We start from the raw sequence: 24,861 nt of genomic DNA, 5'->3' as shown, positions 1-24,861 counted from the left end.
GCCTTCTCCGGGCCAGCCTCTGTTCAGAGTGGAGTGGGGCAGGTCCCTCCTGGAACCTTGAATAGGGTGGAAATCCTGCAGTGAGGGGAGACCTGGCCCTACAACCCCCAGCGCCCCAGGTCCAGCTCATACCGCCTGGCCTTCCACACAGTTAGGTAGTCCAAAGGCTTTATTGTTCTGCTGAAATGCTTACAAATACTGAAAACCCCCCAGCCTGGACCAAAGGTCCAGGGCCAGGAATGAGGGCAGGGGAGGTGGGCTTAGTGTTAAGGCATGAAGGGGAGGCCAGACAGCTGAGGGCTGGTCCTCCACTCTCCATTCCATCGCCCTTCCAAGGCTGACGGGAGGGTGGCGGCACCTCAGGGCCCTTCCCCTCTGCTGCTTCCTCTCATGCTCGGGCTTTTCCTGTGGGAGCATGGGAGCAGCCCTCTTCCCTGTCAGAAACTCAACCCTGTACAGAAGCCAAGGATGGCCCTTCCACCATCCTCCCCCATCGGCACTGCTCCTCTGCTCAGATCCCCCGGCTTCATCCCTTCTGGCTCTAAGCAAGGCACGAGTGGAAGGGAGGACTGGGCTGGGCCGGCAGGCTGTGCGTCAGAGCCGGAGACACAGGCCGGGGGCAGGGAGAAGGTGTTCAGTCCCTTCCCCCCAGCATGAGTCGCCCACGGGGGGCTGGAGAGATGATGGCACGTACCCTCAGATGGCCCACAGCTGAAACAGTGGGCAACTGGTATATAACCATGGCGACAAAGCAGTTACTATGGTGACCATGGTGATGGGTCTGCTACAAGGGGAAGGGGCTGGGGCCTCAAGGATGATGCTTGAGATCTCCGGCCCTTGAGCAAAGTAGTAAAAAGTATAAAGGAAGGGAGAGCCAGGGGCAGAGCAGGTTTGAGAAGTAGCCGCCTGAGCTGTTACCCCACTGGGGGCGAGGCTCTGCTCCGCCCACAAGGCTCCTGCAAAGGGGGCTGAGGCAAGGGGGGATCTTTGGCAGATTATGGTACCATAATTTGTCCTTTACAACAGAGAAAACAGGCTGGGGAGAGCAGAGCAGGTGCCCGGTCAGAGCCGAGAGGCCACTCTGCGACTGCTCCTCAGCCTGGCCAGCCTGGCACTGGACCCTGAAGAGTTATTGCAAGTTCTAGGCTCCCAGGGGACAGCAAAGCTCCCTCCCCACTTTTTAATCTTCCGGCTGGCTGGCTGGGTCTTCAGGGGGCCAGAGCCCACAGACTGACAGGACTGAGCTCCTTACAGAATATTACAAAGTCTTCCTGTACAAAAGCCCCAGTCACACACTGCCACGCCCTGCTTCTGTGAGCCTTGAGGCCCGGTGCACAGCTCTCTCCAGGGCAGCAGAGCAGCAGGTGGCCGGGCATGGGTCCTGGGACCAGCCCCGAGGGTCCAGGAGGCCCATGCAGTCAGTTCATGAATTGAGTGTAGCCCTCAGCCCCTGTGACGATGACATCCATCCAGATGCGCATGGCCTCTGCAGATGGGGCCACCATGTAGTACAGCCGGTCATGGGTCTTCACGCAGAAGGTGAGGGCTGGGTTTGGGCTCTGCCAAGGGGAGAGAGAAAGGTCTAAGACGTGGCTCACCCATACCCAGGAACATTCTCCTCACCTGCCTCCCTTTCTGCCCTTTCCCCTCCCAGCCCCTAGAAAGCCCTGGAGCATTCTCAGCCCTAGCTGAGTCCTAAATAGGCCCAAAGCCTAGTCCCCACCAGTCCATGTGGGCCACCATAGCAGTCCTGGGTTCTCTAAACCCTTTGGACCCTGGCAGGGGTATACTCCGCCAAGTAAGGACCTGTTCCTTGGCACACCCGGGTATTAAGACAATCAGACACAAAGAGCTGCTCCAGTGAGGACCAGAGTTTCCTCTCAGCAAAAAAGGGGCAGATGGAAAAGCTATAAGCAGGATGCTGAGCTCCAGGACCCCAGAGGGCTGGGGTGGGCAGCAGAGGGTTGGCAGGAAGGAGGCCAACTTACATAAGGGCGGCTGGCCCCAGCCTCAAATATCTCGTGTTTATCAATCCTCCTCTATCAGATCCAGTCTCTGGGGCTCCTCCAGAGGGGGGCTATCCCTTCTGCATTGCCAGCCCCACAGGGAGACACCCTGCTATCACCTCCAGGACAGGCAGGCAACAAGGAAGAGGGAGGTACTCAAGCCCACAGGAGCTTCCTGCGCTTTGCAACCCACCTTCTGTTCCTCCCTCAGGCAGGGGAAGGGAGGGTGGAGGGGAAAGTCAAGGGTCAGGGGAGGTGGGGTACAGGAGGTGTTAATGTGCTGGTTATAGCTAAGTGGGGAGGGGTACCTCAGTCACCACAGTGAAGCGGAAAAACCTCTTCTGGGAAGGGGAGACGAAGAAAGATAAAGAAAGTTGACACAGAGAACAAGGACTGGGTTGGAGCCTCTGCAGAGGGCAGGCTGGCGGGCTTTGCTCCCAGAGCTCTGCTGGGCCACCCCTTCCCCATGGCTGTCCCCCCGCCCCCTCTGGCGCCCTCCACTGCTGACCTTGGCTGCGCTGCGCAGGTGGTCATAGTACACTTCCTCGATGGCCTGGAAATAGATGACCCCCTTCAGCTTCGTCTCATGTTTGTCTGCAAAGGAAATAAGGGCGGGCTGAGGAGGCTCGTCACACTTCCAATTGAGCTGCACTGACAGGAGCTCCATGGCCTGAGCTTCTCCGACTGGGAAAAGGGGTGAAGGTTCTAGACTCCTAGGACCCCGAAACAAAGCCCCATATAGAACTCTGAAGATATGCTCAACCTCACTCATAATTACATAGAAATGCACATTAGAACTCCACTGAGATACCACCTTTCACCTATCAGAATGGCAAAACAACAACAACAAAAATACACCACACTTTTGGCAAGTCTGTGGTGAAACCGGCAGTCTGATGATAGGTAGCAGTATAAACTGTAAAATCCTTATGGACAACTTAGCCATGTCTATCAAAATCAGAAAGGCATTTGATCCCATGATTACACTTCTGAGAACTTACTCACACATGTACAAAATAAAGATTATTCATTGCAGCCCTTTTTGCAGTCATAAAAGGTGAGAAACAACCCAAGTATACATTAAGTGGAGACTGGTTAATAAATTATAGTGTACCTCATGATGGAATACTATTCAGCTGTTAAATAGAATGATATAGAGATATCTGATATATCTTTTCTTTTTTTTTTTTTTGAGACAGAGTCTCACTTTGTTGCCCAGGCTAGAGTGCTGTGGCGTCAGCCTAGCTCACAGCAACCTCAAACTCCTGGGCTCAAGCAATCCTTCTGCCTCAGCCTCCTGAGTAGCTGGAACTACAGGCATGTGCCACCACGCCCAGCTAATTTTTCTATATATTTTTAGTTGGCCAATTAATTTATTTCTATTTTTAGTAGAGACGGGGTCTCGCTCTTGCTCAGGCTGGTTTTGAACTCCTGACCTTGAGTGGTCCACCCACCTCGGCCTCCCAGAGTGCTAGGATTACAGGCATGAGCCACCACGCCCGGCCGACAGTACACTCTTTATACACTGAAATGGTCTCCTCTGGCCAATTCCCTTGGCAAACTCCTAAGCAATCTTCAAGACCCAGTGTAAATGTCCCCTTACAGTGCATGGTTGTACTCCCCTATGCTCCCACAGCACGATGCTCCTCTGTAGAGAACTCATGATGCTGAATCTGAATCCTCCTTTACCCATCCATAGGTCTACCTCCCCCAACACCAACCAGTAGGTGCCCGCACACAGTAGGCACTCCATCAGTGTTGAATGAATGAGTCCTAGGCACAAGGATCCAGAGAGAAGTCAGAGACCCTCTCAGGAACCTACCATCTAGTGGGGAAGAAAGTACAGACACACAGCCTATTCACTAGCTGTGTAACCTCAGGCATGGCTAGGAACTCCGTGGGAGCACCTCCGTATCACAGGCTATCATGAGTATTAAATGAGAGAACACACTCAACACATTTGGCACATTGCTGGCACATAACATGTGGCATCTGTCATTATATCATTATGCCCCTGAGCTGATGTCACAAGGCAGAACGGACCCTGGATAATGCAAGAGTTCAGAGGAGGGCAGGAACCACTCCTACCTAGTAAGGTGGGTAGGAAAGGCTTTGCAGAGGTAATACCTGATGTGGACCCTGTGCAATGAGGGGGTTTCCACCAAGTAGGTGGGAGGAGGGTCCAGGTGGAACAGGCTGGGCATACCAGGCCCCTGATCTAGCTGCAGGCCCATCTCTGACATTTCCTCCTTGGGACAAGGACCCAGCCCTGCCCTGGGGTTGGGCCTGGTCAGCCCTCTAGTCCCTATTCTTTCCCATCCCTCCCTTCCCTGGAAATAGTAACACATCCCTGCCTCTGCTTCCTTACCACCCGCCTACTCTGGATCCTGTGCAATCTGGCTCCTGCCCTGTGCACAGCGGAAACCCCTCTCTTGACAAGCTCCCATCCCTGAGTCTAATCGCCTTTAGGCCACATCATTCTTGGCGAATCTGCAGCATCCATCATCGCTGGTGACACCTCCCACTTGCAAATGTCTGCTCCTTTGGTTGGCTTCCTTCCCTGTTTCCGCCCCCATGCCCAAGCCTGCCATCTGAACTTGGTCTCCTTTTGTTTCATAGACATGAAGTAAGGTCACATGTGCCAAGCACGGGTCCAGCACCTGGCACATGGTCAGTGCTGGCTTCCTGCCCCCTGCTCCTTCTCCCTTTGCTGTTCTGTCATCTTCCTCTTTCCCCACATGGGCAGGCCTGCCCCAGAGCGCAGCCTTCTCCCTCCCCTCTTCTCTGCTCTGAAGTCTAATTGCCCAGGTACAGTCTTAGCCCTGCCTCATAGGAGCTGTGAGGCCTTGGGCAATTTAATTTAACCTCTCTGAGCCTCATTTTCCTCATCTGTAAAATGGCATTAAGATAGTGCTTCCCTCATAGGATTATTACAAAGATTAAATGAGATGACGCACGTGGAGTGCTTAGCACAGCATCTGGCTCATACAAGCACTCAAGAAATATGATCTGCTATTATTATTATTAGTACTGTTGTTCCAGCAGACTCACCTATCACTCTGCCTCTGATCCTGACCTTTCTGCTAAACCTAGATGTCCCAGAGGCATTTCAACCTCAACATGCCTAAAATGCCGCTCTCCTCCCCAGCCGTTTTTTCCTCTCCAGACAGTCCCTCCACCTTCCCAGCCCAGACTGAAACATGGGGACACCTGTGCCTCTGCCTCCCCACACCCGGGACCCAGGGTGGTCAGGGAAGGCTTCTTGGAGTGGGTGGCACTTGATCAGAGACCACGTTAGAGGGGGAAGCAGGCACTCCAGGCCTGAGCATCGCTGGCACCAAACCCTGCATCCCTTTCCCCCTTCCAGGCTGCCAGTAGGATTCCTCTTCCCAACTTAGGGGCTGCGGGGTGGGGGCAGGGCTGTGTGACTGACAGCCCCACCAGTGACTTCTAGACAGACATGATGTGTGTCACTTCCCAGCTGGGGCATTTAATGCCAATGCAAGGCTCACTCAAGCCTCTCTTTTCCCTGTGCCACTATGGCCAGCAATGTTCCAGAAAGTTGTGCTCTGAAGCAAAGACAGCCCTGATATGGGGCAGAGCCCCACCAACCTACAACCCACAACAGACATGTATCAGGAGTAAGAAAGGCAACTTCATGGTTTTAAGCTACTGGATTTTAGAACTGGTTGTTAATGAAGCACGCTCAGGCCTCTCCTGACTGGGGTATGACACAGGCTCTCGAGCTCCCTGGAGGGAGTTCCAGGAATGGGAAACTAAGCTGGAGGCTGGAGTGGAGAGAGCTGAGGGAGCAGAATGGACCAGCCAGCCTGTCCCTGGGCTGTCCTGAGTGCTCCTTGGCACCACTAAACTGCTTCTCTTGGAGTCTCTGAGGGAATTTGTCCAAGGGGGAGTCCCTAGTCCAACCCAGACCATAGGACCACCCCATGGTCCTAGAGTGTCCAGGCATCTCCCATCAACATATCCATTGCACCTTTTTTTAACTCAGCCTATGGAGACCCTCCCTGACAATAAGTTCTGAGACAGAGCTGTGGCCATTTTGCCTATCAGCTGAGCCTAGAACAGTGCCTAGAATATAGATATAGCTGAATGAAAGCATGAACACATAAATGGAGGTAAACCAGGTATACTCTGGGAGGGAAGCATAAGGCCCAGCTCAAGCCTCTGGCCTCCTTCCAGAAAACCAGCTATCCTGGGTGACAGAGCCCAGGGGGCCCAGCTCTGGCTGGCTCTGGGGACGGTCCTGTGGAAACTCACCCACGTAATAAGAAAGGGTACGCTTGAGGCGGTCAAAGACAAACCAGCGCTTCTTCCATGATTTAATCTTGCCACCCATCTTGACCAAGTAGCCACGGCAGACCTGGTGGGAAGCAGGAGTAAGGAAGGACCCAAAGGCACAGCCCTAAACCTTAAACGTGCGCCACAGCCCGTGGCTGTACTAGGAGGGCTGTCTCCCACACCTCTTCAGGCCAGCACAGCAGGTCCTGGGGCAGAGACCTGGTCAGATAAGGGCAGGAACCAAGGCCCCTACTCTGAGGACCTGGGAGGTGCCTCTGACCAGGGGGCCCTCCCTCCCTCAGCACCCGGGGGCCACGCGAGGTGCACCTTGCTGCTGAGCACCACGTGCAGGCAGGTATCGACACCGTGGCCTGACGACTCGATGTGGGTCTTCAGGTCAAAGTCTTCCTTCCGGATGGGCAGGTAGCGGGTCAGAGGTCGTGCCTGGGGGCAGAAGGCAGGGTCAGCAGCACAGCCTCCTGTCTTTCCCCATCATTCCCCTGTCCAAGCCCCTGGGCTTTTGTCCTAAACCTCACACAGCCTGACACCGCCCCTTCCCGGCCCCCAACGCCGTCACTCTGATTTCACGGGGTTTATGGCAAAAGTGGCGACCTGAACACCAGTGCTGACTCTACCTAGGCCCAGGCAAACTGCTAAGCGGCTTCACACCTCAGTCTTCACACCCTTGACCAAGACACAGCCATCCTTGTCTTGGCCCTCCCCGTCCTGGGCTGAATAGACTAAAGCAAGAGGCCAGATGTGAACATGCACCGGGAAGAGATGCCCGATGAGCAATCTGGTCTCTGACTTCCCATTGGGACCTCATTTGAGTCACATCCTTTCTCTAGGCCTCAGTTTCCTTACACGCAAAACAAGAGTTTTGAACTAGAGAACTACTAAGGTCTGTTCCACCTCTGGTACTAACTGGAATTCTCAGCCAACTGGGATATTTTTCTACTCTTCCTTTGCCAAAAGAACACTAAAATGGCAAGAAAAGGAAACGTCATAAATTATTTAAAGAAAAACCCAAACACATAACCCCAAAGATGAGCTGACTCCGCCCCTGTCTCACAGCAGATTCTGGTGGCCCCTGCAATAATGCCTGGGCCTCAGGACTGGGCCCCCGGGGCGGTCCCTGATTGAGGCAGGAAAGGGGAACCAGCCATCTCACAAATATTCTAACCACAGAGGTAAAACTCAGAGTTTCTCTTTTTTTTTTTTTTAGATCCAGGGAGACAGACTGGAAATTTCTCATTTTTTAATTCCCAAACCCAGTCAAGGTGATTGGTGTTACTATCCCTGGATAGAATACTATCCAGGGATAGTATTGGATTGGATTCTATCCCTTAGAATTTATATTGCTGCATCATAGGAAATGGATGGAGCTGTGATCACTGCCTACTGTTGGAGGGAGGGCCCAGGGGACCCCCACCCTGGGGAAACCGATGGAGACCCAACTGGAAGCCCTTCTGAGTCCTCCAGTTCTCATGGGGGGGCAGCATCTAGGACCAGAGACACGGGCAGATTTCCCTGCCCAACCCAATTTCTCCTGCTACCTTCAGCTGTTCTGCTCCAGTCTCCTATTTAAGGAGAAAGGACAGGGCTGGTTTTTGTGCAAGGAGGGATTTCTGTCCTAAGGAGAAACTAGTACAATTCTCTCTTAGAGCTGTAAACCAAAAGTTAGAGTGAGGTCATCCACTGATGGTGGGGACCGGAGCTGAAAGGTCCTGTGGGTGAGGGCCAGGGTGCTATGGAGTTGCACTAGAAGGCTCACAAAGCAGATAAGAGGCCCCGGAGAGAAGCCAGGGGGAGCCACCTGGTTCTTGAGTCTCAGCTACCATCTCGGGGAGGCCTGTTCAGACCCTCGTCTCTGATCCCAGATGACTGCAAGGTGGTCACCTCTCACGACCTCCCCACCCCAATACACACACACACACACACACACACACACAGAAGCTTTAACAGGTCCCCGTGGTCTGTTTCTTGGGGCCAGTCCCAGGTAGAATTCTATTCGTGCTAAGCCAACAGCAATCCTTTCTGGAGTAGCATGGGTTTTACGGCCCAGCGGAGGAACCCTGGGATCTCCCTACTCCTCCACAGCCCCCACCCTCAAGCCAACCGCCGCCACCACCACCCCCACGCCCTCACCTGGGAAAACTGTTTCTCCCGCATCTTGACCTCCTTCTCCACCAGCTGCTGCCTCCGGGCACTCTCACTCTGCAGCCTCCGTTCCACCTGCTCGCGCCTCCGACGCTCCTCCTCCAGGGCCTGCCGCCGCAGCTCCATCTCCCGCTCCTGCCCCCAAAGCCAGGCTCAGTGCCCGCAGCCACCCTCTCCCCACAACCAGCCCTCCTCAGACCTGGGCAGAGCTGCAGGAGGCCCCCACCCGGGGGGCAGTCTGGCATGAGGAGGCACCACCTGCAAAGCCCACCCTCTCTAAGAACGCTGCCTGTTACCGATAAATGATTTTAACATGTGTGACTGTCCTGCCTTCAAACCCTGGCTCTGCCACCACTGTGGGCTCTGTGACCCTGACAAAAAGCACTAAACTTTCCAAGCCTCAGTCGCCTCATCTGTAAAGTGAAGTTAAGTTATAATCCCACTCCTGGGATTATAGTGAAAATTTAATGAGATCATGTATACAAATAACTGTCACTAATTCCAGCAGGAAAGAAGGAACTTAATAAACAAATGTGGCTCTCACAATTTTGTCTCAATTCTTAGAACATAGATTATCCATACGACTTTTCTTGACAGCTAATATATTCAGTAGTCTTTCCCCAATCACTAACTTAAGGCCCTTTGAAACTCCAAATTAGAAACATTTGCTGTTGAAGTTCAAACTTGATGAAGAAAACAAAAAAATGATTAGAGACTAAGGACACAATTGAACTTATAAAAGCCATCATAAAAGAATTTTAAAGGTCATTAATACAAATCATTAGATACATAGCATGAGTGGTGCTTTATATGTCCTAATCAATGATAAACACCCCTACACCATTAACTCCCACTTGCAATTCCTTCCCAGCGCAAAACTTAGCAGAATCTCCTTTCCCTCCATTTGCCAAGAGAAACTTATAAATCTGCCATATTTTGATGTAAGAGGCATTTTTTTCTGGTTGGTCCTCCATCCAGTTAGTACTTTTTGAAAAAAAAATCCATCCAGCTGCTGAGGTCTCACTTTCTTCTCAAGAGATGCAGAGTACCTCGCACGGTGGTCACCGAACACCTTCTGCAGATCCTTCCTTTAACCTCCTGCCCAGGCACAGATTTCCTCAGCTTGCCTATGCCCAGGATAAACCACAGGTCCCTCTCTGCCAAGTCCAGCTCTGTGCTCATGTGAAGGAGCTGTGACTTCCCTCATCCCCCTCTGCCCCCCCCCCAGGCTCCCCAGCCAACACCTCTGCTCCAGCTTGGACTTCTGCCTCTTCTGTTTAGACCTCAACCCCCAGTTCCTGCTCTTCCTAACCGTGCCCAAGAGGAGTGACCTGCTACGCAGGTAGATAAGAAGCAAAATTCCTGTGGTTGTCAAAGAGCAAAGAGTCCACAGAAGTAAACTCACAAAGACTGGAGGTTTCCATATAGGAAATTCTTGGTTGGACAATGGTTACTCTGCTGCCTTCTCTGTTCCGAAGAGCTATGGACTTGTAATCTCGCCAAGCCTCCCTATGCCCATTTGAGGAACACAACCCTTTAAAACACTTTCTATCCCAAGGGAAGGTTGCAAGGCTAATGTGGGTGGAAGGGCTTGGGGTGGAGCAAGGGCCTTGGCAGGCAGCAGGCAGCTGTGGTGCCCCCTCCACCCTGCCTTCTGCCTGTCTGGTCCCAGGTCAGCCTCACCCTTGACTCCATGAGCCGGCTCTTCTCTGCATGAGCCTCTTTCAGCATCTTCTCCATCTCCTCAATCTTCCCCACGTCCAGACCACTCGCACTGGGGAGAGAAGGGGAAGAGGGGGTGCATCAGGGAGCCCAGGAGCAGCTGGTGGAGGCAGCGGGCCCAGGTGTGGGGAGGTACCTGGACATGTTGTCAGGGGAACAGGCCGAGTTGCCCCCCGTGGAGATGCTGGTCTCCATGCTGTCGGAGCTCTCCAGGCTCAGAGTATCGTAGGCGTGCTCGCCCTCCTCCCCACGCTCCCGCCCAGCCGGCAGGTGGTGTAGGATGGAGTGGTGCATGAGTGGGGGAAAGCCCGAGGGGCCTGCTGGGAAGGGCGCAGACCCGTGCAGGGCATCCCACTGGCACTGCGCCTCAGCCGCTGCTTTCTGCTTCAGCTCAGCCAGTCGCCGCCGTTGCTCTTCAATCACCTGCTGGCCTGCAGGAGGGACAGGTGGGAGTCACAGTGGGATCCCCACCCACCAGGCGGAGGGAAGACACTGGCAACATCACAGACAGAGGGAAGAGGCGAGCAGGGAGAGGTTAACACGGAGCAGCCCCCTCACCCACCCCCTAGCTCCCAGCCAGCTGCCCTGCCAATACAATACTTCAATCGCCTGCATAATTGGCCACAGCCACACAGTCTGGCTTCAGTGCTCTTTCCACATCCTGACCCCACACAGGGCACCAAACCTGCCCAGGTGGTGCCCTGGAAGTGTGACAGCCAGCTGGCTCCAGCCCACAGCTGAGGCCTAAATAGGTGGGCAGGACACATGCACCTGCCCTGCCAGCTGGGGAAGGGAGAACGAAGAGACAGAGAAAGCCCCATGAGCACCCAGGACGCCAATGCAGAGCCCCCTGCAGTGCAGAAGCAAGAGCAACAAAAGCAGGAAATAAGGCAGGGGACACAGGGAAAAAACAGCAGAGGGCAGGAGAAAGGTCAGCCAGAGGGGTGAGGCCAGCCGGACACCCCAACCAGCTCAGCCTGGGAGCCTGCCTGCAGGCAGTGGCGGCCTGAGCAGGACACATCATGCTGATGCCAGGCAAGGGCTGCCTGGCCAAAGCAATGCCCTCTGGGATCAACGCTCTACCTGCTGGGTCGTCAGTTGGGAGGGGCTCGGCAGGAAGCGACTCGACTGGCGTGGGGGGCCCCGGGCAGAGGGTACGGTAGAGACACACAGCAGGGATGAGAGGAGAGAGAGGCATAGACATGGACTTTCAAAACAACCAAACTGCACACAAGCAATAAGGACTCCTTGGTCCCCAGAGCCAATATCTCAGTGAACCAATTCTGGAGGTCATCAGATTCATTCCCCTGCCTCCAGACAGGGCAATGTCTAACCCTACTCAGGTCAACAAGCATTTCCCTTATTTGCTATGCTCTCTAGGAAAGAAAATGGCACAGCCTCCCAGGCCCTTAGTCTACTGTGCTGGCGTCTTTTGATATACATCCAGGAGTCTCTTCTTTAGGTGTCCAATCTAAATCCTTTCTGCTCTTGCCGCAATCCCAATTAAAGGAAAAACATCCTGTGAAGGTGTGGGGTATCGGCATGGATGAGGCATGGGGGAGGGATGGCAACTATCCAGGGTCCCCCTGGAGAGCAGGTGGGCTGGCATTGCAGCCACTCACCCTTCTGCTGCAGAGCCAATTGGCGCTTGGTCTCAATGTCCTGCAGCGTAGCTGCCAGGTTGCGTGGAAGGCTGCCCGTGCCATTCTGGGAGAGTAGAGCACTCTGCAGACGGAATGGAACATTGGAACCTGGGCTCAGAAGACCCCACCCCCACCCCCAAGGCTTTCATGGGTGGCCTTGCCCTCTCTAGCCCCCACCACACATGCAGCCCCAGCCCTGTCCTCAGACCTTTGGGGAAGGGCTACGGCCCAGGGTAGCCACGCTGAGCTGGGAGGAGGAGGAAGAAGAGCCAGAGGAGGAGGGGAGGGGGCCGCTGCGGGTCCGAGGCAGAGGGCTAGTGGCCTCACCATCCATTTTGGAGCGGTAAACCTGGAGGGAAAAGATACTGCCTGGTGACCTCTGGTTCCCCGACTGGCCACTACCCCCATGTCACCTAGGCTGGCTGTGATCAGAGATACTGCCCTGGCACCAGGCCTCTGAGGCTTTTTGGCTACATCTAACAACAGGGTTGAGCCTCCTGGGCCAGCGCAAAGGGCAGATGCTATTGGTGGCTGCCAAGTCTCCTTTCCAGGCTATTCCTCTCTGGGCCAGTCCCTGGCCCAACCCTGTCCTCCTCAGAAAGGACCTGTAAACAGACCCACACAAGGAGTTAATGTCAGTCAGGCAGAGTGTGTAGGAGACCAACTGGAGGCCAGCTTCCCTCTGGTCCCAGCTCTGCCAGTGACCTTGGGCCATGCACCTCCCCTCTCTGGGCCTTGGCTTCCTTATTTGCAAAAGAGGGTAAAACTAGACTAAATAACTGACAAGCTCCCTCGCAGCGCTAACATACAGTGAACACGGCCCTTGGAGTTAAGAACCCTGACTCTCAGCACAAGCTCTGCTACTTCCCAGCTGTGTGACCTTGGGAAGATTACTTATCTTCTCCAGGCCCCAGTATTCCATCTGTAAAATGCCATCCTCCTGCCTCAGTATCCCGAGTAGCTGGGACGACAGACACACACCATCACACCTGGTTAAAGGTATGAATCTTGAAAGGTGGAATCTCAGGCACTACAGCAGGTCAGTGGAGTGACACTTGGGGAAGAGACTATCTTAGCACCCTTTCCCCACCCTCATGGTCACTGCCTGATGCGGACTGAGGTGGGCCCATGCTCTCCATGGCAACTCTGAAGAGGCTTGGGCATGTCCTCAGGGCTGTCACTTCAGAGTCTTTGTCCCCTCCTTTTCTGCCTCCAAATGTCACCCCTGGGGAGACCAGGAGAATAAAATACTGGCAGTTCTCCCAGGATAAGCTAGTTCCAGTTGCAACAGGCAAAAGAATGTGTCAGGCCCCAAAACTGGGTAAGAGGCTCTGGGATTGGGGGCTGCCAAGGATAGAACAGACCCGCAGCCTAGCTCAGCACAGGGTACCAAACAGATCTCAACATGACCATGGCTCCAGAAGCCACCCCCTTCTACAAGATAGTCAGTCATGTTCTTGCACTCAGGGGCTGGCCTTCCCACCACCCAAAGTGCCAGGATGGCCCATGGAGAGACTTTCACTCCTTCACTGCCCTCTCAGGGCCCAGAGTCCCCCTCTGGGGGGACTGGCTGGACAGGCCCTGGCAGGGCTCCCCTACCCAAGGCAGTACTGTGCAGCTGGTGGATCTGCAGGAAATACTCAGAGAAGACAGCAGCAAGGACTGGGGCAGAGGGCAGTGAAGAACAGGTTACCTGCAGCTGACGGGAAGCTTTGGCAGGCAGAGGCGGGGGGGAGGAGCGAGGGGAGGCTGCAGCGGGGCCAGTCCCCAGCCCGGCCATCAGCTCCTGGTACCACTGCTCTAAGTCTACAGCAGGGAGCAGCAGCTTCTCCATCTGGAGGGGGAGATGGGGAGGGGGCCAGGGGACAGGAGGGGAAGGATGGAGAGGAAAGGCCAGGAAATGGGGAGAAAGGAAAAGGCAGGAGAAGGGAGGAAGAAGGAAGGGGAAGGTTGGAGGAAGGGCCATGTCAGGGAAATGGACAGAAGGTGAGGGAAGAAGGGGAGGAAGGTGGGGAGAGAGAGCATAAAGAAAAGGAAGAGAAAAACAGTGAGAAAACAGTTGCCCGAAACGTGCTAAGGGCAAAGAGAAACAGTCAGGGTACAACTCCCAGACCACAGACACGGGTATGCCGGCCATGACACCAGCCTCCAGCCAGAGCCTCAGGCCCCGAGCACTGCCCTGGTGGTGGCCTAGGACCGAAGCCAGGTCAGCAGAAGCAAAACACGCACAGAGCACGCCAGTCAAGGGGCAGGGGTGGCACAAACTCACAGACCACCAACCTTGGGTAAAGGCGTGATGGAAGCGAAGGAGGAGGAGGAGGAGGGCAGCACAGGAGGAAGGCAGGTGGTGGGAGCCAGGTCCCGGGAGGCAGAGGCCCAGGGAGGCAGGCCTGGCGCAGGGGCTGGGGGCACGGGCGAGGTGCCCCACGTCACCTTTAGCTGCTCAAGCGTCACGTACTTGGGGAAAGGCCGGACGCAGGAGGGAATACAAGACGTTAATGGGGCTGGAAGGTGAGAAATGGCCCAGCCCGAGGGGGAGGGGAGGGAAAGGGTAGGAAGCACAGAGCAGAGGCTTACAGAGCCCACAAGGCCAGGAGAGCCAGAGTCCTCTCAGCACGAGCCCCTCATCCCAGAGCAGAAGGCCTGGCCCTCCCAGAGCCATGAAGAGCTAAAGGAAGCTCCCGAGGCCCCAGGGAAGAAAGGGAACCACTCCTGACCCCCCTGTGCGCCAGCTGCCCTACTTTCTCACTGTTGAAGACAGACCCTGCTGTCCCACCTCCACCCAGGCCCAGGAGGGAATCTAGGGCATCCACAAGCAGGCCCTTGGGCACTGGTAGGCACCCTTGGTGGCTGGTACCTCACTGTCAGGCAGAGGCTGGGCGAGCACACTGGGGGAGGTGGCAGAAGCATAGGGGTCCAAGCGGGAGCACAGCTGGAGAACCTCTGCCAGGCTCACATATTCCTAAGGTGCCCAGTGAGAAGGGGAGGGATGGGCGGAGAAGAGGTTAACAGGTGCATCCAGGTACCCAATACACCATACTCCAAGCCAGGCCACAGGGCCATCACTCCATGTCAGGCCACAGGGCCATCATTCCATGTCAATACAAAATCCACAGGAGGAGTGGGGCATTCAGTTGCCCACTATGGCCATAGATGGCTGTGGGGGTAGCGGGGACCAAGAAAGGGTGGTCAGACCCAGCATGCTGACTGAAGGCTCCTTCTGACCTCCACTTTGGGAGCCCCCTTAGCATCCACTCCCTGTCCCAGCAGACCCTAAAGGCCCATGCCTGGGTTCGCACTGGGCTGGGAGCAGGCAAGGAAGCCCAAGGAAGGCCTTCTAAGAGCCCGCTGAGAATCAGGACCCAGCTCCCAGAGATCCACCTGTCTCCAACACCCTGGGCCCTGGGTATTCCCGGTGGGACACACATGCAGCACTGAGCACCAATCATGTCATTCCCCAGTGTCCCTTGCAGCCCACCTGCCAGGGCAGGAGCTGGAAATGCGTAGGGGAGGCGGAGACATCACCAGGGCCTGAGCAAGATGGGCTCTGAGAAAGAGGCCTTAGCAAGGAGCAGCTAAAAGCCTGGCAGAAAAATGGGCCAGTCACTGCCCAAGGTAAGTCCTTGGAAAGATGCCAGCACAATGATTGTGGACTGGGAGGCCAGGGACTGTCATATTCATCACATATCCTTAGAATCTGAGCTTATCTAGGTGCTGGGAGCACTGCAGACATCCACAACGCATGCTGAATCAAAGCACAGGATCCTAAGCCCTGTGCCAGGAGCCCATCCAGACGGAGCTCCAGAACCAGATTGTCCTCTGGGGGCTCACAGAAAAGGAAAATGAGCCAGAGGGTTCAGCGTATTGTGAGAACTGATGAACGACATGCAGAATATAGGCAAATTAATATGCAGATCGACACTCTGACTTTCCACAGGCTGCCCAGGCACGCTATGGAACAGTGGGCGGTTGGTAGCACATACACACTCTCCCAAACTCTGGCCAGCCAAAGGGTTATTGCCACATGCCCTTCAGCTGGGCCCTGGGAAGAGCTGTAGGCAGGAGCTCAGCGGGCAGGCAGTGGGCAAAGCAGAACACGCAGTTAGCTGTGGTTACCTCTTGTGCTTTGGGGCAGAGTGGAGTGGAAGCAGGTGGGGTTAAGGGGACAGAGGATGCCCCAGCCTGAGAAGACCCTGGGAATAGGCCCAGAGTCTTAGTCCCCAGCTCCATCCCTGAGGACTCGGAGATGAGCAGCTCACCCTACAGAGAGGGCACATGGTGAGGAGCTGTACCCCTCACACTCAGCCCAGCCCCCCACCCCCAGCCTAAACTGACATGTAAGTGAGGCAGAGAGGGAGGGAAAGAGGTCAAGAAACCCGATGTCTTACTTGGACTTCATGCACCAGGCTTGCAGAACTAGGAAACACCACTTAAGGGGCTCAGTGCCCCCTTATGAAAGGGGGGCTCCCGACTAAAGCCCAGGAACCCCAGAAGCAGCACCCCTAGATCCCTCTGCTCCCCCTCAAGGTGAGTCCACCCAGCCCTGACCCCTACCAAACCCCTGAGCTGTCCACCCACCCCACTTAGGCCCTTAAGCCCCCCACATATATGCAGCCACCAAAAACAGTGAGATCAGTGGGCTCCCAGGAGCCCAAAAGGCAACTAAAAAGAAGCAGCCGGTAGCCAGAGAAGGTCAAATCCCAGATCTCAAGGCCATTCCTCCACAAATCTTTCCAGTTCAGGAAGATGCCCCCTTACTCAAACTCAGCCCCAGAAAGGCTCTAAAAGCCCATACCTGGGTTTGTCCTGGGCTGGGGGGCAGGCAAAGCAGCCCAGGGGCCTCCCAAGACCCCGCTGAGGATCAGGACCCAGCTCAGGACCCAGGGGTAAAAGTGCCACGTGTTGCTCCAGAGCCTCCCAGGACAGCCCTTGGCCCTAAAACTTGGGCTTGCCCAACCATGTTACCTCTTTGAGGGTCGATGGGGTCTTCGGGAAAGGTCTGCCCCCTGTGAGTGAGTGGTATCTCCTTTCCAGCATGGCCAGTTTCTCCTTTTCCTGTGCACGCAGGGTGGCAGGGCGGTAGTCAGAGGAGCGGGAGTGAGGACAGACCACATGAGACGGGCCCCTGTGCTGCTGGCAAACCTCCACCCCAGCCCTTCCGCGCTCCCCTCCCACTCACCCTACTCCCAGACCCCAGACTCCAAGCCCAACCTGAGGGATGCTACCTTCTGCAGCAGCTGCAGGGAGGCATTCTTGTCACGGGCCAAGCGCTCGGACTCTTGCACGGCCTGGGCGCGGATCTGCCCAGCCTGACTGTCCAGGACTGCCAGGCGCTCCTAGAGGAGATGGGGTGGTCGGTCAGCCCTGGGGAGACAGGGCTGAGCCCAAGGTGAGGCTTGGCTTACTCTCCTGCCCAGAGACCCAAGGTTCAGGCTCAGCCTCGACTCACCCCAGGACAACTCAGGCCCCTCCCCTGACCAGAGACCCGTCTGCCAGCAGACACACTAGTCAGCACCCAAATCCCCAAATCTCCCTTCCCTCACCCCACAGCCAATAGGTACCAAAGCCTAGAAACACTGACTAGTTCTCCACCCCCCCCCCATCCCCTCCATCCCACCCCACTGCCACCACCCAAATCCAGGCCCTCCACTTCTTGGCCTGGAACTTATCAACTCCCACCTCTTGGGAGGAAGGGGCAGGAAAAATAAAGCCCTCTTCTTCTCTCTCAACTTTCTGATCCACTCCACATTGCCACAAAATATCTTCCTAAAATGGTCTTGAGGTTTTGAGTTTCCTAATCTCTCTAAAAAGAAAAAATTCTTTCTTTCTTTCTTTCATTTTTTTTTTTTTTTTTTTTTTTAGAGACAAGGTTCTGCTATGTCACCCAGGCTGGTCTTGAATTCTAGAGTTCAAGTGATCCTCCTCCCTCAGCTTCCCAAGTAGCTAGGACTATAAGCATGCACCACTGCACCCAGAAAAATTACATTCTAAAAAGAAATATTGCTTGAATAATTTTGTTTTTAGAGACAGTTACTCTGTTACCCAGGCTGCAGTACAGTGGTATGATCACAGCTCACTATAACCTCAAACTTCTGGGCTCAAGCAATCCTCCCACTTCAGCCTCCTGAGTAGCTAGGACTACAGGCGCATGCCACCATGCCCAGTTAATTTTTTTTTGTTTTTTGTAGAGATAGCGTCTCGGGAGGCTGAGGCAGGAGAATCACTTGAGCCCAGGTGTTTGAGGTTGCTGTGAGCTAGGCTGACACCATGGCACTCTGGCCTAGGCAACAGAGTGAGACTCTGTCTCAAAAAATAGGATTCAAAGCTATTGGACTCCAAGGCCAGTAATCTGAACCACTCTGAATGAGGTGGAGGGGACAGGGGAGCACAGGGCATCAGGGAGACAAAGGCTGGGGTAGGATACTGGGGGCCGGGGATGAAAGCTGGGCAAGGCTCATGAAGAGGAGCATGAGGAGGAAAGTGAGGGTCTCAGGGGCTAAGCCCCATTTTCCCAGGGGCCAGAGTGGGCATGTGAAGAGGAGTCCACTACTGCTGTCCTCTCCCAGCCTCCCTGGAGCTTATACCTACCAGGACCTCAAAGGGATGAGATTAGCTGATCTAAGGCTCCCTGCTGCATTCCCTCCAGAGGAAAGAGGAAGAGGCTGGAGAAGTGCCAGTCCCTAGCCCCAGTGCAGCAGAGTGGAAGGAACATGGGATTTGAGGGTTCTAACTCTGACTCTGAAGCTTATATGCTAAGAGGCTTTGGTTAAGTATGTAGCTACTAGCCCTACTTTCCTTGTCTATAAAATGGAGATAAGAGTGTCTGCCTTGTGAGACCATGCTAAGGACGAGAGATAATCCAAGGAAGCCTCCTGGCAGGGCGCCTGGCACACACTCATGTGCTTGGGAAATATCAGTTTTTTTCCTTCCTTTCAACAAGCAGCCTGACATCCAGAAAGTGAATGCATTTGAATGGCAGAGCAGCTCAGGGAAAGGAGTGAGGGATGTGAACTCAAGGGAGGTCCAGCAGCTCCCTACTTAACCACCAACTCTGGCTAGCCAGTGAATCCTCCAACTCACCACCTTTGGACACCCTTTCCCTGATCTCACCACTCTCACCTCCCACACACTCACTCCAGCCAGGCAAATTGCACAGGCATGCACATATGTGCATGGACACATGTTTCAGCCATGAGTGCATACGCTGCTTGAGCCATCACCCCATCTTCCTCCCCACCTCCTAACCCTTGCTAGCACATGCCTTCTCCTGACTTTCCTCCCTACCTCCACACTCATACTACTTGCCACATCATCCTGTCACTGTCTGTGCCTGGTCTGGCTGCGATCAGGAGCAAACAGACCCAGCACCTAGCATCACAGCTAGCCAGGACACAGTATCCAACCCTCTTGTTTTATAGCTCCGCCAAGCCAGAGCTGAGGCAGGGCTGCAACTAGGTGGATCCTCTTTCTAGGGCTCCCAGCTGGCTCTAATATCCAGATCTCAAGTTTTTGTGCCCAGCACTTCCATCAGACAGAGAGCTGTACAAGGGCAGGGGCAAGCCTACTACTTCTCCATCTCCATCTTCCATGGGTGCCCAGCTCTGTGATCTGAATCTGCTTTCCAGGCCAGTGAGGTGGCTTATGTCTGTAATCCTAGCACTCTGGGAGGCCAAGGGAGGAGGATCGTTTGAGCTCAGGAGTTCGAGACCAGCCTGAGAGAGAGTGAGACCCTGTCTCTCTACTAAAAATAGAAAAATTAGCCGGGTGTTGTGGTGGGCGCCTGCAGTCCCAGCTAGTTGGTGGCTGAGGCAGGCTTGAGCCAGGAGTTTGAGGTTGCAGTGAGCTATGATGACTCCACTGCACTCTAGCCAGGGACACACAGTGAGACCCTGTCTCAAAAAAAAAAAAAAAGAAAGAAAAGAAAAAAGAAAGAAAGAAAGAAAAGAAAACTGAATTCACTTTCCACCAGAAGACTGAGGGGAGACAGGGCTTAATAATAATAGCTATCTTTCCCTAAGTGCTTATACTACAGTCATATCCTATTCTGTCTAGATCTTGTTTAATTCTCACAACAGCCCATTATATTAATAATTCTCATTATTCCTCATTACAGATGAGGTAACTGAGGCACAAACAGGTGAAGTTAGCTTTTGTGAGGTCATCGACTGTGATTCAAACCCAGGTCTTTGGTCTCCAACTGCCTGGGTGGCTCGGTGTGCCACGCGGCAGGGGACGGGGGTGGGGCACACCTTCCTCTTGGCGATGCTGCGGAGCAGCTCAGCCTTGCTCCGGAGCAGCCCCTGGCCGGCCAGCTCCCGCTCCTCCTCCACGCGGCTCTCGCGCTCCAGCTGCTGGAACTCCAGGTCCTCAAACAGCTTTGTCTCTGTCTCCAGGGCCTCTGCCTCCTTCAACAACAGTGACAAAGGGGGTTGGGTGGTGCTAGCAATGCCACTGTGGGCCTGGAAGGCCAGGCCACAGGGGCATGAGCTGTGGGGGGCTGGGCCCGAGGAAACTGGGGAAGAAACCTGCCCCCACCCAACTTCCTCTGCTCTGTTTGGCCTTGCCCCGTTCACGGGCATCACAGCCTGGAGCGCCTGTTCCCCCCAACCTTCCCTGTCCCCTCCAAGCCACAGCACCGACCCTGGTGTCCGGCAGGTACTGCAGGGGCCAGGTGGTCCCGTCCCACCGCTCTCCTCTCTTCTTTCTGGGCGGGAGGCCCGCGGGGGCCGGGGGTGGGGGGGCTGGTGGAACTGACCCTTCTCAGCTGCTCCTGTAACTGTTCCCGCACTGACTCGGGGCAGTTATCGAGCTGCGTCTGGAGCTCGGCGTAGAGCGCCTGGCGGGCCTCCAGGTGCCTCCGTCCCGCGGCCAGCTCCGCCCTCTCCTGGTAGGCGGCAGGGCGGGGGAGGGGGCGGGCACAGGGGAGAGAGAACACACACTCCTCAACTCCGGCCCGCGGCGGCGGCAGGGGGCGCGGCGGCCAGGGCGGGTGAGAGACAAGGGGGTCGGGAACGGGGTGGGGACAAGAGGAAGAAAGACGAGGAAGCACAGAGGAGGACGCCCAGGAGAGGAGAAAGAACAGAGTCGAAAGGGAAAGTGAGGAGGGAAAGAGGTGAGGAGGGAGAAGGCCAGGCCAGGAGCTGAGAGCTAAGACAGGACTCAGGTGCAGGGCACCGGGTAACACAGGCAGAGGTGTCGGGGCGGGGCAGGGCAGAGATTTTGGTCTCTCGCAGTCCCTTGAACTAGGTCCTAAGACAAGGCCCTGTTTTCTCTCCAAACCAGTCAAGGCCAAAGCTGGTTCCGCATCACAAAATCAGAGCCTTGAGCTCCCATTCCTCTCCTTTTACCACCGCTCAGAGACCAAAATTTAACCCTGGGGAAAAGGGCAGTGATGGTGAGGGTTAAATCCAGTGGCTGGTGTGAATCAGGAGCCAGGGATGTTAGAGCCACAGCGATGCAGCCAAGGGAACCCCAGCCCACCCCCCTGGGCCTCCCTCCCCTCTGCCCGGTGTGGGGGTGGGGGTGAGGGGGGGTGCGGGCACTGCAGGCTGAACTTCAGTAGGGATGAGGGTTGCAATTAGTTCAGCCCGTTGCCGTGGTAATAGGAGCCCTAGGAGTGGGTACAGAGAGGAGGTGGATGGTTCTGTCTGGGGCGAGATGACACCTCTGAGGGCGGGAAGGGGGACGAGGGAAGGAGTTGGTGAGTCACCCCTCCCAAGGACAGGCAGAGGAGAAACTGTAATTACTGATTCCAAAGCCAGAGCTGGGCCATGGGCTGGGGGCTGGGAAGGGAAGCCCAGTGAATCTTCCCCACCACTGCCATCACTACCACCTCAAATAACTTGTCTCTTCTCTTCAAAGAGAAGGTGAAGTCTGGGTCTCCGGGCAGTCCCAGGTCAATGGGAATTGAGGTTAGGCATGTTTCTTCTAAAGTGCTGAGCTTCACCCCTGGGAGTAAGCCCCTATGCTGAAGGACCCCACACACACACAACCCCACCCTTCTACCCCACACCCCTACCCATCCCCAGAGAGGAGGACCTGATCATGCCAGTTCCTGCGGTCCAGGTACTTCCTCATCCTTGGAGTCAGCCTTTAAAGCACCCTGTGTTCTGGGTGGCTCAGGGATGGAAGGAGTGGGGGCCACCCATTCCCACCCTCTAATTGGGATATTGAATTTGGGAAGTTCCAGGGAAAAGGTGGGAAGGGTGTTGTGTTGGCAAAGAGGCCCTGTGCAAGTCCTCCAAGGCCATGCCCACAACTGAGCCTCCTTACCCCTTGGCTCCAGAGGACAGGCATTGGGATGGGTGGAAGACAGCTTCCCCCTGCTGTGCAGGAAGCTGCCCAGAGGCTTCCTTGGGTCATCTCATACTCTCCTTGGGCAGCAGCCTAAGGCAGCAGCCCAGGCATTTCCAATGGGAGGGGCTCTTCAGGCTGAGCAGCGCCACAGCCAAGCATTTTTCCCACCCTTATATCCCTCCTGCCAATGCCCCATTGAGTAAAGTTGAGTTCTGCCCTCCTGCCAAGTCCCTTCTGATCAAAACCTTGGGGTCCCACACCAAGAAAAGAAGGAGGCAGCATTAGAGGGGAGAGGCCAGGGGCACAGAGGCACCCATAGAGTTAGTGCAAAAGCGGGCACGGCTCAGCCCTGCCTGGGTGGCACTGACAGTTAGGGGCATGCAGAGAGCCCAGGACATTAATTAGAGGGGGCGTTAGTGCAGGCCTGGTTGGCAAGCATGGAGTTAATTTGGCACAGAATTTGGGAGTGTGGTTTTAGGGGCCAGAGCCAAAGCTCCAAAAAAGGGAAAAAAATGGGTCAAAGAATTTTTAAAATCCTCAAAGTCGAGGACAGGAGGAAGATACTCTCAAAAAATCCAGAAGGAAAAATAAATTCTTGGAAAAATTCTGTCAAATCCAGTAAGAGATGGCCCCTCTCCACTTCAGAGCTTTTGGCACGTTGTTGGGCATCTTGGGCGTGGCTGGCACGACCCCTGTGGGATGGAGTGGCCCCTGCAGGCTGGCACGAAATCTGAAAGGGGCAGGGGCAGGAGCTGGGACCATCTGGGATAAGAGGCTGCAGATCCTGAAGGCTCAGGGCAGGCAGAGGCCCGAGGGCCATCTCCCAAAGACCACAACCTAAGCACCTGAGGCATGCATGGAGGGACATGTTCTCCAGATGGGGGGCCCAAACCTGAATCGCTCCCCGGCATCAGCCCCTCGGGCTTGCTCACTGCCCAAGATGGGCCTTTGGCACTTCCTAGGAGAGCCATGAAGGGCCCGGAATGGCAGTAACCCAGGCACCCATAGGTAGCACAGAGACCCAGACAGAGGAGACCCTAGACACCAGCCCAGTCCCTGGCAGTGCCCTCCAAGCTGGTACCTTCCTCAGAGGACAAGGACCCTGTCTTGAAGGGCCACAGAGACCATGTGGTCTGCAAGATGCATGAAGACTTGAGGGGTACAGGGCCCCAGAGAAGACAGTTCTTCTTCTCTCCCAGGCCACTGATACCCAGCACTGGGCTGGGCCAGGTGTGGGTTACCTTGTCCCTCTCCTTCTGGATGCCCATCTCCAAGGCCACCAGCTTCTCCTGCAGCTGGTCCACTGCCTTCTGCTCCTTCTGCAGCAGTGCTCGCTCTGCCTCCCTCTCCCCCTGCAGCAGTGCCCGCTCCATTTCAGCCTGAGGGCAGATACCGGGGTCCCCATCAAGGCAGCTAGACTCAGGCCCCTCCCTGGGGCCTTCACACAGCCTAGGTGTCCACCCCACACCCTCATGGCCCTCACAGCTCACCTCTCGGGCCGACTCCTGCAGCTGCTGCTCTAGCTCCTTCACACGGACCTTGAGCTGCTCCACACGCCCCAGCACCTGAGCCCGCTCCTCCTCCAGGGCTAGCACCTCTCCCTGGAGCTTGGAGCTAGGTGCATCTTCATGCTGGAGGGAGGGAAGCCATTAGCCTTGGAAGCCCAGAGCCTTCTAGGATCAGACTACAAGAATGGATCACCTACTCCTCAGGGTACTTGAAAGGGGTAGCTGGACTAGGACAGGAGGCTAATTCCCCTCCCTGCAAGGGGAACAAACAGTAAGGGCTAGGCTAAAGGGAATATTTTCCCCTGAGTGCCAGACCTGGGTGGGGCTCCAAGGAAAGGCAGGTCATAAAGCATATTTATAGCTTGGGAAACTCACTGACACCTCCTTTCCCTTCCATGCCTCCTCACTTTTACACCTCTGATCTTCAATATCTTCCTAAACTTGATCCCTCAATTACTTCTTCCTCACTGGCACTCACAAATCCCTCAATTGCTTCCTCCTCACTGGCCTTGGCATTTACAATAGCCTCCTCTGCTCCCAGCAGGTCTGACACCGGCCCCCTTGCCCTGGTCACCCCCTCCATCCCACCTCCTGCTGGGTGCTCTCAGTGCTGCTGCACTCCTCCTTGAGATTTTCTTCATCTGAGCGCTCCACACTCTCCCATAGGCGTTGGGTGGCTCCTCCAGGCTCCTCGCTGCTCTGCCCAGAGGCCCCAGTGGCCCCTGCAAGGCCTCGTGAGGGCCTCCGGCCTGCCAGTGCCAAGGCTGCAGCGGCCTCCCCAATGCTGGGCAGCTCCCCAGCCTCAGGTCCCCCGTCAGCCCGGCTATACTCGGCACACAGGTTCAGGATGGTCTCCAGGCGCTGGCGTTCCTAGGCAGGGCAGACAGGGCAGGGCATGCTGGAGAGGAGGCTAGGCCCTGGTGAGGCTAGAGCCAGGCTCAGTGTCCTGTTCAGGAGGGACAGCAAGGACACTAGGTGCTTTGGGCTCCGCTTCAAGTCAGGAGACCCCCAACCTCAAGATCTGGGGGAGGCATAGGGAAGCAGAGTACCTCAGAAGTGGGCAGGAGGAACCAGGCTGTGCCACCTGCCCACGTGGCTGGCCCCTCCCGTCTTCCTGTTTCCTTCTTTCCTTTCCCTTCTCAATCTATCACAGGATGGGGCTTCCTCATGGACACACAGGAACATACCAAACACACATGGAAACACACACTTGTGGGCAGACTAAAG

General features: G+C 55.4%; 1 protein-coding gene across 17 annotated transcripts in view; it reads right to left on the bottom strand.

Moving 5' to 3' along the window:
- Window positions 1-151: 151 nt before the first annotated feature.
- PHLDB1 (pleckstrin homology like domain family B member 1) overlaps window positions 152-24,861 on the bottom strand; it is a 47,394-nt gene continuing 22,684 nt past the window's right edge. For 3 of the 17 annotated variants that reach the window (XM_076002568.1, XM_020286716.2, XM_076002574.1), the window contains 20 exons: window positions 24,223-24,504; window positions 23,617-23,757; window positions 23,368-23,505; window positions 20,586-20,714; window positions 20,080-20,235; window positions 17,056-17,166; window positions 16,796-16,885; window positions 15,947-16,090; window positions 13,524-13,664; window positions 12,039-12,179; window positions 11,810-11,912; window positions 11,271-11,315; window positions 10,324-10,618; window positions 10,149-10,239; window positions 8,454-8,600; window positions 6,633-6,749; window positions 6,285-6,387; window positions 2,515-2,600; window positions 2,315-2,347; window positions 152-1,559 (listed from right to left, as the gene is read on the bottom strand). In XM_076002568.1, coding sequence (XP_075858683.1) covers window positions 1,419-1,559; window positions 2,315-2,347; window positions 2,515-2,600; window positions 6,285-6,387; window positions 6,633-6,749; window positions 8,454-8,600; window positions 10,149-10,239; window positions 10,324-10,618; window positions 11,271-11,315; window positions 11,810-11,912; window positions 12,039-12,179; window positions 13,524-13,664; window positions 15,947-16,090; window positions 16,796-16,885; window positions 17,056-17,166; window positions 20,080-20,235; window positions 20,586-20,714; window positions 23,368-23,505; window positions 23,617-23,757; window positions 24,223-24,504 — 2,634 coding nt within the window. In that variant the 3' untranslated portion in view covers window positions 152-1,418. The remainder of the gene's footprint in view (window positions 1,560-2,314; window positions 2,348-2,514; window positions 2,601-6,284; window positions 6,388-6,632; window positions 6,750-8,453; window positions 8,601-10,148; window positions 10,240-10,323; window positions 10,619-11,270; window positions 11,316-11,809; window positions 11,913-12,038; window positions 12,180-13,523; window positions 13,665-15,946; window positions 16,091-16,795; window positions 16,886-17,055; window positions 17,167-20,079; window positions 20,236-20,585; window positions 20,715-23,367; window positions 23,506-23,616; window positions 23,758-24,222; window positions 24,505-24,861) is intronic. The other 14 variants (XM_076002569.1, XM_076002570.1, XM_076002571.1 and 11 more) reach the window with 14 other exon arrangements.

Source organism: Microcebus murinus, chromosome 4 (genome assembly GCF_040939455.1).
Source record: "Microcebus murinus isolate Inina chromosome 4, M.murinus_Inina_mat1.0, whole genome shotgun sequence".
Lineage (NCBI taxonomy): Eukaryota > Metazoa > Chordata > Mammalia > Primates > Cheirogaleidae > Microcebus > Microcebus murinus.
The sequence above is the reverse complement of the archived record's forward strand: the minus strand, read 5'-3'. Positions and strand labels throughout refer to the sequence as shown.